Source organism: Mauremys reevesii, linkage group 11, assembly GCF_016161935.1.
Source record: "Mauremys reevesii isolate NIE-2019 linkage group 11, ASM1616193v1, whole genome shotgun sequence".
NCBI lineage: Eukaryota > Metazoa > Chordata > Testudines > Geoemydidae > Mauremys > Mauremys reevesii.
Window position 1 is genome coordinate 34,046,774 of NC_052633.1, and position 15,099 is coordinate 34,061,872.

The 15,099-nt window shown below is 38.8% G+C and overlaps 1 protein-coding gene across 6 annotated transcripts in view; it reads left to right on the forward strand.

Annotated features, from left to right (window-relative positions):
• Positions 1 to 15,099, forward strand: part of SESTD1 (SEC14 and spectrin domain containing 1) — a 97,968-nt gene that overhangs the window by 45,675 nt on the left and 37,194 nt on the right. For all 6 annotated transcript variants that reach the window (XM_039495684.1, XM_039495687.1, XM_039495682.1 and 3 more), the window contains one exon: positions 13,277 to 13,390. In XM_039495684.1, the coding sequence (XP_039351618.1) occupies positions 13,277 to 13,390 (114 nt within the window). The remainder of the gene's footprint in view (positions 1 to 13,276; positions 13,391 to 15,099) is intronic.

Below are 15,099 nucleotides of genomic sequence, written 5' to 3' on the forward strand. Positions count from 1 at the left end.
AGAATAGAAGCAATTGGTGAGAGTAGCCTGTAGCTGTAAGTGAACAACTTATTCCAACTTCTCCACTCATTCATCCTTTAGAGAATTTGCTACTTGGTTACAGTTAGAAAAGCTGACTCACTAGATCTTCTCTTTTTGTGTATCCCAATTCTTATCTGTTTTAGAGATGATGGTATGTCTTAATTTCTTTGTTTTACTTCTTTTAGCACTGCAGAGCAGTGATATGGCTATAAGAGTGTGTTCTAATCTGATTTCATGCATAGAATCATTCACTAATTTGTAATAGCATAATTTTTATTACTTGTGGTGAAAAACACAGTTTGACTTTCAGATCCTGGATTGAATTTGCAGCACTAGCAGTTAACAGAGAGAGGTTTTTTGTAACTGAGCATATTTGATCTGGAAGTCACTGAGACAATAAACATGAAACCTCATGCTGCCATTTTCCCAGTCACTTTTCATAGTATAATCTCACTTTAACTACAGTGATTGCTATAATAAATCACTGACCCAAGAAAAAATGGCACTGGAAGCACATGATGGCCTAGGCATCCTTTTAGTGTCCTGCATATTTGAGACTTAAAATGTTTTAAAAGTTGCCAGCACAGTTACTTGAGGTGTCTGGCATGGAGAGAGTTTCCCATAGGTATATTCTGGCTAGTAGCATTCATAAGATATAATTGTGTTTGCATATTATTAACCACTCTGCATTTACCTTTTATGTATTGTGAAAGACACACAGTTGATATGCATGTATTGTGTATAGTCGTGCAACACATGTTCGACAAAGAGATATTTGTGAGTCCCAGGTCACTTATTAGTCCATTTGGTTGTTACTGAAACATGTTCTATTATGTTCAAGAACTCATGGAGGATGTGTGAGGTCCCAGGAACTGGAGAAGGGCCAACCTAATGCCTATCTTTAAAATAGGGGAAAAGGAGGACCCATGAAATTATAGATCACTTCAGCCTAACTTTGATACATGGAAAAGATACTGGAACAAAATATTAAACAATCAGTTTGTAAGCACCTAGAGGATAATAGGGTGATATTAATCGCCAGTATGGATTTGTGAAGAATCAAATAAACCTAACAACCTTCTTTGACACGGTTCCTGGTCTAGTTGGCGGGGGGGGGAGCAGTAGACATGATCTATCTCAGGGGTCGGCAACCTTTCAGAAGTGGTGTGCCGGGTCTTCATTTATTCACTCTAATTTAAGGTTTCGCGTGCCGGTAATACATTTTAACGTTTTTAGAAGATCTCTGTCTATAAGTCTATAATATATAACTAAACTATTGCTGTATATAAAGTAAATAAGGTTTTTAAAATGCTTAAGAAACTTCATTTAAAATTAAATTAAAATGCAGAGTCCCCCAGACTGGTGGCCAGGACCTGGGCAGTGTGAGTGCCACTGAAAATCAGCTCGCGTGCCACCTTCGGCACGCGTGCCATAGATTGCATACCCCTGATCTATCTTGATTTTTAGTGAAGCTTTTGACAGAGTCCCATATGACATTCTCATAAGCAAACTAAGGAAATATGGTCTAGATGAAATTACTACAAAATGGATTCACAGTTTCTCTGAATGCGGTTTTTCAACTAGCTATCAGTGGTTTGCTGTCAAACTAGGAGGGAGGTATCTAGTAGGGTGCTGCAGGGGGTCTATCCTTAGTCCAGTACTATACAATTATTTTCATTAATGACTTGGATAAAGGAGTGGAGAGTTTGCAGATGACACCAAGCTGGGAGGAGTTGCAAGCACTTAAGAGCACAAGATGAGAATTCAAAATTACCGTGACAAATTGGAGAACTGGTCAGAAATCAATAAGATGAAATTAAATAAAGATAAGTGCAAAATACTACACTTAGGAAGGAAAAATCAAATGTACATCTACAAAATGGTGAATAAATGTCTAGGAGATGGTACTACTGAAAAGAATCTGGGGGTTAAGTGGCTCACAAATGAAATATAAGAACATTGTGATACAGTTGTGTGAAAGGCTAGAAGTGTCATAGGTTCATAGATTTACTCCTGGAGGAATTCAGCACCAAAACATTTAAAATTCTGCACACAATATTTTAAAATTCTGCATATTTTCTTTGTTAAAACAACAGAATATAATCACGCCAGTTTCAATTATTTTGGTAATTTATTTCAAAATACCTGTCAGCAACGATACCTGTAACAATACAGCCCCCCCCCCCCCAAAAAAAAAGATTCAGGAATTGTTTTTGACAAATATATTCCTTACTAGGCATATTAATACAGAACTCTGAGTAATAATTCATTTAAACTACAATACAGAAACACATTGCCCGCATCCCTCAGGCAAAGGCTTGGGAGAGTCCGGGATCATGGAGGAACTGAGGGAGTGGGAAGTAATTTCTGGGAAGGAGCCTGGGTACGAACTTGGAGGATTGTTGGTGTGGGTGGAGAAGAATAGAACAGGTTGTTTTGGAGAGGGGATGGATTGTTAGAGAGCCTCCACCACGCAGACCCTGGCTGACCCCTAGCCCCTCTCATTCAGTCAGGCACATCTGTCCCTATCCCCATGTGTCCCTGCACCCCCTGTCCCCATGTGTCCCTTCACCTCCACTCCCATTCAGCCACTGCCCCAGTCAGGCATTATCAGTGTGGTAAGGGCTAAGGACAGGGATTAATTGTTCTTCATGTCTATTGAAGGTAGACGTAGTAATGGGCTTAATCTGCAGTCAAGGAGATTTAGGTTAGATATTAAGAAAAGATTATCTATAATGATAGCTGGAATAGCTTACCAAGGGAGGTTGTGCAGTCTCTGTCATTGGAAATTTTAAAGAATGGGTTAGACAAACATCTGTAAGGAGTGGTCTAGATATACTTGGTCCAGCCCCAAACCAGGTGGCTTGACTAGATGACCTCTCCACAACCCTTCCAGCCCTACATTTCTATGCTTCTGTGTACGTATTTGTTTTCTTGGTCATTTTAAGATACAGAACCTATCAAACATTCATAGAATATCAGGGTTGGAAGGGACCTCAGGAGGTCTAGTCCAGCCCTCTGCTCAAAGCAGGACCAGTCCCCAGACAGGTTTTTTTTTTTTTGTTTGTTTGGTTTTTTTACCCCAGTTCCCTAAATGGCCCCCTCAAGGATTGAACTCTCAACCTGGGTTTAGCAGGCCAATGCTTTCCATTTGAGGTTTGTTAGAGCATTACTTTAAAATGGGAGGCACTCCCTTCTGAACAGCAGTAGATTGTAAGAGGGAGTTGGTAGGTATGAGAGTGAACAATACTTCTAGTGTTGTAACAACTTTTACTTGAACGGTGGGGAATTTTTCGTAAAACATGGAGTTAAATAACATCCATTGCCTAAGGAATGTAAGAGAACTTAGTCTGTTTTTCAGGTTTTTAAAAAAAAAAACAATAACTTATTCCATGTGGTGTTCTCAGAGGCTGCTCCTCTTCTGTACTAGTTGACTGTGCCTGCTGCAGGACAGCACTAATGCAAAAGTCTCTTCCTAAGAAATGGGGAGAAACAACTATACCCCTAAAATAGAAGAGGAAGCTCAGGGGAATTTTGTTGAGAATAGTGCAGTGAAGCTGTATTTGGGAGGGCATAGGAGGAATCTTGATGCTCAAGCAGCCAGGTCAGGCCAGCTGGTTGGCAGTGGCCTCAGTGAATTCTCTCCCTGCAGTTTGTTACTCCCCTCTCATTCTTCTCTTTCTGAACATGGATGTTGATTATCCTTTCATCCATCTGCTCTTTTTTTTTTTTTTTAATAAAAAAAAAGAAGAGAGATTTTTTTTTCCTAAATTTCCTTTCTTTTTTTCTTTTAGTAGTACACACACACACACAAAAAAAAAAAAAAAACTGCCTTCCTTTTATCAAATAGTAATTGTTTCATTACACTCATGGTTATTAGAAATTCATATGTAATAACTAAGATCACTGGAAAACCTGAACATACCTTAAACCCAGAATCAGTGAATTTCTTGATGTTTGCAATTTGCATGCAGCTCAAATCTGCCCTCGGACTATTTTGTCTGCATATGGCATCCACTTAAAAAAAATCTTTGACATTGATTCAGATATAAGGCTGTCAGATTAGCTTTTTGAAAATCAACAATCAGTGTGAAGAGAGGAGTGTGACGGGTTAGATCAAAGAAACCCTCTTGGGAGCTGCCACCCGACACGTCAAGACTACTTCTACCCCGCTTTCCCTGCCAGCTCAGGACTCCATTGTTTACATGCTACCTTGAACATCCTCAAGTAGACTTCCTATGTGGATTGGAGCATTCCAAGATCCATTGTCCTTTAAGTGCTTCTTGATTAGGTACTTAATTTCAACATTCCTTTCTCCAGGAACTGACCAAATGCTCTACTAAGGTTATTTAGAAATCAAGCCGGTACACAGCCAACATTCATAACTTTGACATAACATACAAAAATGATACATACATACAAATAGGATTATTACATTCTGTAGATCATAACCTTTACGGAGATATGTTACATGACATATGTAGCATAAAACACATTCAAAGCATATTTCCATAAAGCCTTATGGGAGGTACTGTCACAAGGAGAAATGACCCATTTGCTCTTTTATCCTTGTGGAAGTTTTGGAGCAAGTTTTAAAAGACTTGCCAAATTTAGGATTGGGATGATAGATAATCAAAAGCTAAGAGGTAAAAGCAGCAAAAATGTAACTATTTGGAAATCGTTGAGAGATCAATACTTAGCGTAGTCAATAAAAGAACATTCTTCTGTGTCCAAGGACTGAATGATAAGTACTGTAACGCTTTCACTGCAGCAGCTAGACCATTGTAAATTCTTAACTGCTCCTTCAAAGATTTCTTGTGACAGAAATAAACAGACCCACACTGCAAACTCTGAAAATACATTTTTAACACATTAAATATTGGTGGCTATTTGTGTTAGTTACTATCAACTTCAAATCACAGTTCTGACTGAAAATATTGTGCTTCCTTATCTACCTTCCTTACATATTTATGTAATCGGCATCACTGGAATATCTTCCCCAGAATATACAAATAGCAATATTCTATCTCTTGCCATTTTCCTTCTGCCCCAAAATAGCTTGACTAGCTTATAGAATTTTGTTTTGTGTATTAGGGTCCATGTGTGTGTTTAAAAAAAAAATTGATGGAAAACTAAATTGTTCAGCATGCTGAAGTGCTTTGTTGAATCATGGTTTTCATTCTGAAAATGGTTAATATACATTAGTTGAAACACCCATGATTGCTATAACTGAAAATTTACAGAAAAATATCTTTGCTCACTTTGTGCATTTGAAAGTGCTTTGGCCTCAGTCTTGCCAATACTTAGTCATGTGCTGATTAGTTGATAGGCTGTCCTTATATTTTGAAATTAAATTCTGTCATTGAACAGGTATCTGTATACCACAGCTATTAATATTTTTTCATAGCACATTTATCCCCAATACAGTAGTTGGAAGAATAGTGAAATTGCAAAAAGATCATAATCTTACCATAATTTTTTTGGCTAAAAATTACAATTAAGGAAATCCTTATGTGAAGTTTGTAGATATTTTTAATGCATATCACAATGGTATCTTGCCACTGAAAATTTCAGTTTGCACAAAAATATTTTAAAAAAAAATCTAGTGAATTTTAATTAGAGCATACTCTTTGCCCCTCTTTTATCCCTCCAGTATTTTATCTGAGGATTGTGAAAAGCCCAATTCCTACCCCCCCATGATTCTTTTAAATGATGAGCGTGTATATCAAGTATTTATATGAATATAGCATGTTTGTGGGTTGTTGGGTTTTTGTTTTTTAATTTTGGAAACATTAGGTCTATTCTTCCAACTAGAAACTATTCTGAAAATTCAGGCTGAATCAGGGAAGCATTCCTGTTCAGGAAAAATTCTTACATTCTTTTCTGAGTCTTAAAAGGGAACCAATGTGAACATCAAGGTTCTTATAATGCTTATTAGACTTGTTAGGAAACAACAAGGAAGTTATACCACTGTGTAAAAGCCTATAGAGGAAAGTGAGTGGATGGGTGAAATAATTGGTGAATTAAAGAGGAGAATCTGAGTAGTGAGTGAAATCAACTGAGGATATGTCTACACTACGAAATTAGGTCGATTTTATAGAAGTCGATCTTTAGAAAGCAATTTTATACAGTCAATTGTGTATGTCCCCACTAAGCACATTAAGCTGGCGGAATGCATCCTCAATACCATGGCTAGCATCAACTTACAGAGCAGTGAACTGTGGGTAGCTATCCCACAGTCCCAGCAGTCTCCACTGCCCATTGGAATTCTGGGTTGAGCTCCCAAAACAACTAGAATAGGCTGAAGTATAGCAAATGGAATGTAATCCTGAGTTCATTTTTTCTCTTCTAGTGTTTAAAGTTCCTTTGCAGTTAAGTTCGTTAAAATGGTGGGGAAATTGTGGGAGTGCTATCATGGGAGACAAGATGGCTGGATTCAGAAATTTGTCCATCTCATTAGCTCACAATCTTGATTGATTCCCTTTGTAATTAAATGAACAATTTAAATAGTTTTAGATCAAGTGCCTTATAGCAAAAGTTTAAATACATTGCTTCTGAATATTTTAAATACTTATGTATTTACTGTGGTTCAGTCAGATATTTATCTCCCTTTTTCATGATTTCCATAATTTCTTACCCTATTTTCTTTCTTGGTTGCTCCTTAAAAGCCTCCTACTTCAGCTGTTATCAGGATAAGTGGTGTTTTTTCTGTTAATAATGAGAGCATTGTGATTACTTAAAAAAATATTTAACTTGAGACATCAACCTGGAACATTGGATGTATACAGGACAAATCAATTAGTATCAAGGGGATAAGATGGTCCAGCTTATATAAGTGTGGCAACTTTATTGTACTTTTAGTCCAGATGAATCTCTCAGTAGTTGCTGTGCTGTTTCAGAAGTCTTTATGTATAAAACTACAAACATGCATTTTTTTCAACCTATGGCCTTCATCAGGTTTGGAACACTGGATATTTGTTTGTGTGCTTCCTAGTAAAGAAAATATCCTAATACAATAGATAAGCGTTTCAATTGTTGTTTAGATCTTTAAAAATAGACTAACAACTAGTATCCAGTATGGATGCAGGTATACTGTTTTACTTTGTATATTTATACATTCCTTTTTATACATTCTGTAAAGTTCCCTGTGTGTTTACAGTGCTACATAAATATTCATTAATAATAAAGTAGAATATCAGTCTCCTTTTCTGGAAATGAAAGCCAACTGTCCTTGGTATGTTTATAAAATAACTCTTTTTTTTTAAATGTACCTTTTCTATTGCTAGAAGACACAAAAATCCAATTTCCTAGGATAATTCCTCAGTATAGATAACTTACAAAATTAGAGGATTTGGGTCTATTAGTAAACCGTAGATGATCACACTCCAATTTGCATTAGCTGAATTAAAGATCTTAAATTACTCCAAAGTTAGGATACAGGGCCTGTGGATATGGATTCTTCAGCAATAAAGTTAATACGTTTTTTCTTCCCTAAAGAGACCATTGGTCCCAGTTTTACTGGGGCCATTCCTGTTTTTTTAATGTGATGTCGGTGACCTGTGAATTTTTTAGGATGTTTAAATATCCTGGCTTTTTAATTTCATCAACGCAGTGTTTTTAATAACCAAATGTTTGTTCATAACATATTGCTGTAGGGAGAGTTTGCTCTGGTCATTGTTTTCAGAGCTGTTTTTATTCAGTGAACATTAATGGCACAATATACTCATTCAGAATAATACATTACTAAAAGAAATCCTGCACTCCTAGGGCACACACATGTATCACTGTTGCCTCAGAAATAGGCCATAGCATCACAAACACTTTTTTTAAGTGTACTTTTTTCTCTTTTTTGTGAGAGTATTTTGCAATCCTAAAAAATGCTTGATTTTTTTTTCCTTTTACTATTCCATTGAAGTCACATTGCTGTTGAGGATAAATGGTTACTGCAAGAGCAGCACTTAGTTACTATAACAGCAGCATTTTGTTAATGTGAGCAATATTATAATTGTCAAATATTCCATGAGGCTAGTCTTCTGAAAAGAAAAATTGGAAATTAACCAGGGCCAGCTCCAAACCCATTACCATTTCCCTGATTGATATGATTGCCTTCTTGATACCCATTGTTATAGCCAGAAGAGTTGTGTGGAGGAAGGCCAAGATGGGGACTCCAGCCATTAACACTTCCTTCTGCCCTTGGAAGACCCCAGCTATCATATGTCCTGATCAGTCCTTTTCTCTTTCAGGAAATTTAATCTTTTAACATTAATTTTGATATCAGACAATCCACTATCCAAAAGCATTTAATCTGGTTGCAGAGAAGACTTTTTCCCCATAAAGTCAACATAGTGAGCATTAAAAAGACTTAGAGAAATTGCAAGCAAAAAGTGGGTTTTTGTTTCCTTTTTATTATAACAAAGGCTTATTTACACACGCATCTCATCGTTGTGGACTGAATGCCGGTTAATCAATAGAAAATTGTCATACCTAATGGCTTCCCCTAAAGGGGAGCAAAGATTAATAATGATATACTCTAAGGTTGGTGTTGAGACTACTGTAATTTAATATTAATGATTTTGGAAGGGAAAGTAGACATCTAGTTCAAGTGTGCCAGTGAAGCAATGTTGTTTGTTACTATAAGCTATAGAGGGTTGTGAGAAACTTGTATGTCTTTTAAAAGCTTTGGGAAGCATGAAGGACAGATGAAAAGGGCCAACCAGCATAATGGAAGATAAAATTTAACTTGAATAAATGTCAGGAAATTGAAACATAGGAATTTAAAGGGACTTTTTTAAAAACACCTTTTTTTATAGAACATATAGTCTGCCTATGACATTCACTGTCACAGGAGGTGACAGTTACTATTACTGTATTTTCAAAAGCTATAGGAAACTTGGACAGCAATAACATTTGTAGGTATGCATGTTAAGATAATCATGCTTCAGGACACAATTTTATCTCAAGCAGTATTCCTCTCTCCACTTGTTCAGTATTGCACACCTGGCCATTAGTTTCTTAGGCTATTTGTCCGCAAAAATTGAGTCAAATTCTGAGGCATTGTTTTAAAGAGAGGCACAATGTTGGGAGTGGGGGGGTATCCCTCAATGCTGATCGATAGTCCTTAGCCTTTTCCCATGCTTAAGGATGACTTCATCCAGATCATCAATAACATCTTAGAGTACTGCATTACTGGTCTATGTCTTTGATTAAGATCCTGAGCTGCATTTAGCCTCAATCCGTGTGCCTTCAACACACATTCAGCTTCTCTTCAGAGTTCAAAGAATTGTTTATATTTCCTGAGGAGCACTCGCAGCAGTAATCCCAGAGAACTGTCGATAACTCCAGTGTAATTCAAATAAAACAAAGTTTATTCAACGGAGAAAATATAGAATCAGTGGAAATAAAGCAAATTTCAAAGCTTTGTACTTGAGGCTCAGATTACATCAAAACTTGCTGTTCAGGCAGAAATGTGGCAGTTTGTTTTTGTTCTTATCTTGTTAGTGAAGGTTTGAGTGAAACATTTATATATTCTGTGATCAGACCTGTCCTTGCTTTGATTTCTGGCTTAGTTGTCCTATCTAGTTCATGTGCCTCGTGGTTCTCTTCTTGAAATACATGCCATTCACACAGTACACTTTGTACACAAGAGAGGCTGTGTCTACATTACTCTAATGCCAGTATAGCTGCAGTGGGACCATTAGGATAAGCAAGGTCTGTGCAGAGTACTAGTTTAGGCAGGTTGACCACCAACATTTTAACAGTTGTTTTGAAGCATAAACCTGGTCAGAGCAGGTCTACATGACGTGATGGTAAACCATATTTTTTGTAGTGGCACTCTGACTGTTTCTACTACTCTTGGAGCTCAACTAGTATTAGCAGTGAGAATTTTTGGAGAGAAGGAGCTAATATAAATAAATTAACCTTCCAGGAGGGTTGCGCTTCCCTGCACCACAAGCTTGGTGAGTAATTCACTCATATTTTAATCCTGGCCCCCACAAAATATTTGAACTGTGAGTGGATTCCTTGTAATATACACTTTGTTGAAGTTGTCTTATGACAGTATCATGATGGCCTGGAAGCAGACCCATTATGCTGTCTTTTGGTCACTCTGATTACAGCAATACACAATGCTAATGGCATCTCTCTTGAGTAGATTGTATGCCACCTCTACTCCCAGTGCAAGTTATATAGAAATGTAACTAATAGAAATGCTTCTGTATTATGCTGGCTGATGCTAGAGAACATTCTTAGATGTATCAAATTGCAGAAGGTGTCACACACCATGAAATTGTTTATCAAATAAGATTTTCTGCAGATGGAAATAGAGAATGCCAATTCATCATCTCTCTTTCAGATAAATTATCTTTAAAATAATACATAAAGATTTAGTATGAGTGTTACAGTTGCAGAGCTAACTGCACCTCTGATTCTCTGGGAGTTTACCCACCCGCTCTCATGCCTTTACCTTCCCAGGGGTGGAATCCTACAGTTCTCCCACTCTTTGGGCTTGGCTACACTTGAAAGTTGCAGCGCTGGGAGTTACAGCGCTGGTCATGCAGCTGTGCAGGAACAGCGCTGGTGTGTGGCCACACTCACAGCTATCAGCGCTGGTGTGTGGCCACATTTGCAGCATTAGCAGCGCTGTTGGGAGTGCTGCATTATGGGCAGCTATCCCAGCATTCAAGTGGCAACAACGTGCTTTTCAAAAGAGGGGGGTGGAGGGTGGTGTACTGTGACAGGGAGCGGGGAAGATAGAGAGAGTGGATTTTTGGAGACAACACTGTGTGTTAGCTTCCTGGATTGAAAAATCACAAAATGTTCGCGAACCCTTAGTCTTAATTGCAAACAGCCTGCATCCAACGCTGTTTCTCTGTCAAGCAAACATTCACTCCCTGCCTCTCATTTGATCGTTCACAGCCAGGTACTGATAGCTCCTGTTTGCTGTGATCAGTGTTTGTTTTTTTAGATAAGCAGTTCAATGGAGCTCCGATCGGAGTTCACAACAAAACAAAGAGAGGCTGCATAACAAAACAAAGAGAGTAATTTAGTTAAAAGCATTCTGGGATATCTCCTTATTCCCTGAAGGCCAATAAAAGCGCTGGTGTGTGTCCACACTTGATGACAATCGCTACACCCCAGCCTGACCAGGTGTACAGCCAGCGCTGCAGCCAGGGAGTTGCAGCGCTGGATGTGCCTTGCAGGTGTGGACGGTTATTAATTGCAGCGCTGGAAAGCCTCTACCAGTGCTGCAACTTGCAAGTGTAGCCAAGCCCTTAGAGTGGGTTCTGGGCTACAGTATCCTGAGCGTCAACCATGCCTACCCAACAAGTATAACAGAGCTTGGCACATGCGCTTCTTCCCTGTGGGGGAAGCCTGTGATCAGTGATTGTATAATGACCAGAGAGCCTTCTTAAAACCAAATATCTTAACTGCCAGAACAAAACATAACATAAGAGTAAAAGGATTTTAAAACAACAGAAAGTCTATACATGTGTATCTTACCTAGAGTCCTAGGCAGACCTCTCTTATCCCAGATACCTTACCTCTGGGTGTCTGGGCCTTGATCTCTTTTCCCCCAAACAATTCTCCAGCAACTCTCTCACTTACCTGAGGGAGTGTGTGTCTCTTTAAACCCTACTATGGTTCCCTTGGCTAACCTCCTCCCCATGGAGACAGTCACTCCTTGAGAAACCTGTCTGCCAAACCCAGACCAGGCCTTCAAAGTGAATGTCTCTTGCACTGTCTCTTAAATGTTTGCTGAGAAGTATTAATCAGGATCCACTTCTCTCTTCCTGGAGGCATTTCCTGACAGTCCAGCTATTGAATTACCTCAGCTTGTGCATACAGTAAATATCACAATAACCAGGTCAACACACAATCATGCATTATTATGGGGAAATTGTCAGTGAGTATGTTTTTTTTTAACTAACGTACCAAATTATGTGAAACTCTTCAGCTTAGATGAACTTCTTGTCCATATTTTTCCTCGGCATTTCTGTTCCTTCACATACAAATATAGGCAGGAAAGTGGTTTCCAAAAATTAAGATTATATTATTAAAGTAATATCCTAAGATTTAATGATGAATGTACGAGAACTGGCAAATCACAACTAGTAATAACAGGATGACAAAACACATCTTTTATTTTGGATTCTGGACTACAAAGCCATTGTGCAACTGGAATTTGTCTTGGATAGAGGCAGATTACCTTAATCAGTGGTTCTCAAACTTTTGTACTGGTGATCCCTTTCACAGAGCAAGCCTGTGAGTGTGACACCCCCCCCCCCCAGGGCCGGCTCCAGCTTTTTTGCCACTCCAAGCGGCGAATTAAAACAAAAAAAGCCGATTGGCGGCACTTCAACAGCAGCTCAATTGCATCGCTTCATTCTTCGGCGTCAAGTCCTTCACTCCCTCTCTTCTTCTTCAGTGGCAGCTCAAAGAGGAAGAGAGGAACACACCACCGAAGACCCGGACATGTTGCCCCTTTCTATTGGCTGCCCCAAGCACCTGCTTCCTTTGCTGGTGCCTGGAGCCAGCCTTGGCGACCCCCACCCCTATAAATTAAAAAAACTCTTTTAATGCCATTATAAGATCTGGAGGAAAAGCGGCGTTTGGGGTGGAGGCTGACAGCTTGCGCCTCCCCCCCCCCGTAATAATCTCATTGACACCCTGAGGGGTCCCAACCCCAAGTTTGAGAACCCCTAACCTAGATTCAGGGAATTCTTGGGCAAGCCAGTAGTTTGAGAGGAGGTGGGTGTCCAAAATACAGAATAAAGGAATGGATTATAGGCTTCAAGGCTGGAAAATCTAGTTATCCTAATTTCAAGAGCTAAGAATCAAGAGGGGATATAGTGGTCTGTAGGAGTAGTGGAATCCAACGCCTGAAGAAATGTTGTGGGGGGGGAAGTTTGTGTGTCAAAACTTGCTGTCCATTTTAAGCTCAATTTTAACATTAACTACAGACTTGTTCCTACTTCAACTCCACACTTCGTAATTATAGGATGGGCAAGTTGTTTGTTTTGTTTGTTTGTTTCAAAAACAGATTGAGTAAACTGTTGTGCACCAGTTCAAACAGAGTCTTACAGGTACTTATGAAAAAGCTTGTGACTTTTTTTGTAAAGTACTTCAAAATATATTCTGTTTATTCCATCTGTCCTCCTGTTATTCAAAGTAACAAGCTTAATAAAATATATTAAATTTTGTAGCATAGGTTTCACAAAACCATGTTACCAAAATGTTCTTTCTTAATTTATTGCAGGTTATTTTAGTATCTGCCAACAAGTTGACTCGATACATAGAACCATGCCAGCTGACAGAAGATTTTGGAGGGAGTCTTTCCTATGATCACATGGACTGGTTGAATAAGAGGCTGGTTGGTTTTCTGGATTTTTTTTTTTTTTGTCTTTCAAACTTTCTTTGTGGAGCATAGACTATATTTCTCTGTGTGGGTATGGCTCTCACCACATTTGGTTGCTACCTCAATGTTTAGAATACATTATAATGCAGTAGAATGAGAAAAATGCACTTTAAATATATAGTCTTATTATTCTAGTAGAAATCCAATTTACTCCAGAGGTGGCAAAGCAGATGTAGTTATTTTGTTTAAGGAGCAGATTTACTCTTTAGGTTCTGTTGCATATTCTCAGTGTTGAAAAATCCCCCAGGAGTGTGGGGTACAGGAGGAAGGGATGCTGGGGATCTGGAGTCAGCTGGGTTTGACCATAGAGAGGGAAGGCACAGGCCAAGCGAAAAAGCTCTATTTCTTCATGTTTCCCAGGCAGTCTTTTAATATAGGGCTCCTATGGAGCCATAACCAGATTTAAAAGCTATCCTCCATCATGGTGAATCCCCCTGCAGCGCAGTTGCCCTGGTAGATGCAGGCATGCAATTTATACCCAGGGGTAGATCTGCCCCTGAATTGTTAATACATTCAAATTATTTAGGGGGTCATTGGTATGTACATATTTCAGTATATTTTAATTCTGTTGTTCATTGAAATTTGCTTGAAGATCAGAATTTACTTTAAAAATGCATTTTTAAAACAATACCTAATCTTGAAAGTGGAATAATGTCCTCCCTTTTTTTTTTTTTTTTTTTGTATAATATAATTTTAAAAGCAGACGGACTGCTTTGGTCTGAATGTTTTCAACCCTGGAAACTGAAGTCTTTCCAGCTAGCTGCATAACTGGTATAACACAAGTAGTAGTTGTGCAACTTTCCTTATTATAGTAGCACATCAATATGTCTTTACTCAATGGTAGTGGCAGCAGAGAGTCTTGTGGCACCTTATAGACTAACAGACGTTTTGGAGCATGAGCTTTCGTGGGTGAATACCCACTTCGTCGGATGCATGTAGTGGAAGTCTCCAGGGGCAGGTATATATAAGCAAGCAAGAAGCAGGCTAGAGATGATAAGGCTAGTTCAATCAGGGAGGATGAGGCCCTCTTCTAGCAGCTGAGGTGTGAAAACCAAGGGAGGAGAAACTGGTTTTGTAGTTGGCAAGCCATTCACAGTCTTTGTTTAAACCTGAGCTGATGGTGTCAAATTTGCAGATGAACTGAAGCTCATGCTCCAAAACGTCTGTTAGTCTATAAGGTGCCACAAGACTCTTTGCTGCTTTTACAGATCCAGACTAACACGGCTACCCCTCTGATACTCAATGGTAGTGGTTTTCAACCTGTTGTCCATGGACCTCTGAGGGTCATCGGACTGTGTCAGTTACCCAGGGTTTTCAGAACCCACAGCAGTGGTAACTTAACCATTTCTCTTCAGTCAGTGTCAGGAATATATCAATAGGGACACAGCTCCTCCATCTGATAAATGATTAGTACAAATGAGTGCTTTTACCTAAAACTACTCTTTTATTAGATCTTAAGCATGCACACGCACATACACACGCCGTAGCAGTAGGCTCAGAGCACCTTAAGCATTTATAGTTACCTAAAGTCTGAGATGCTTTCGAGTAATTAACAGCCAGGTTTCTGGAGGCCCTTCTTTCATCCAGCATCCTTAAACACAGCTCTGTGCTCTCTATTTCCATCCTCGACTCAGACTTCCAATTTGCTTCCACTGTCTGTATGA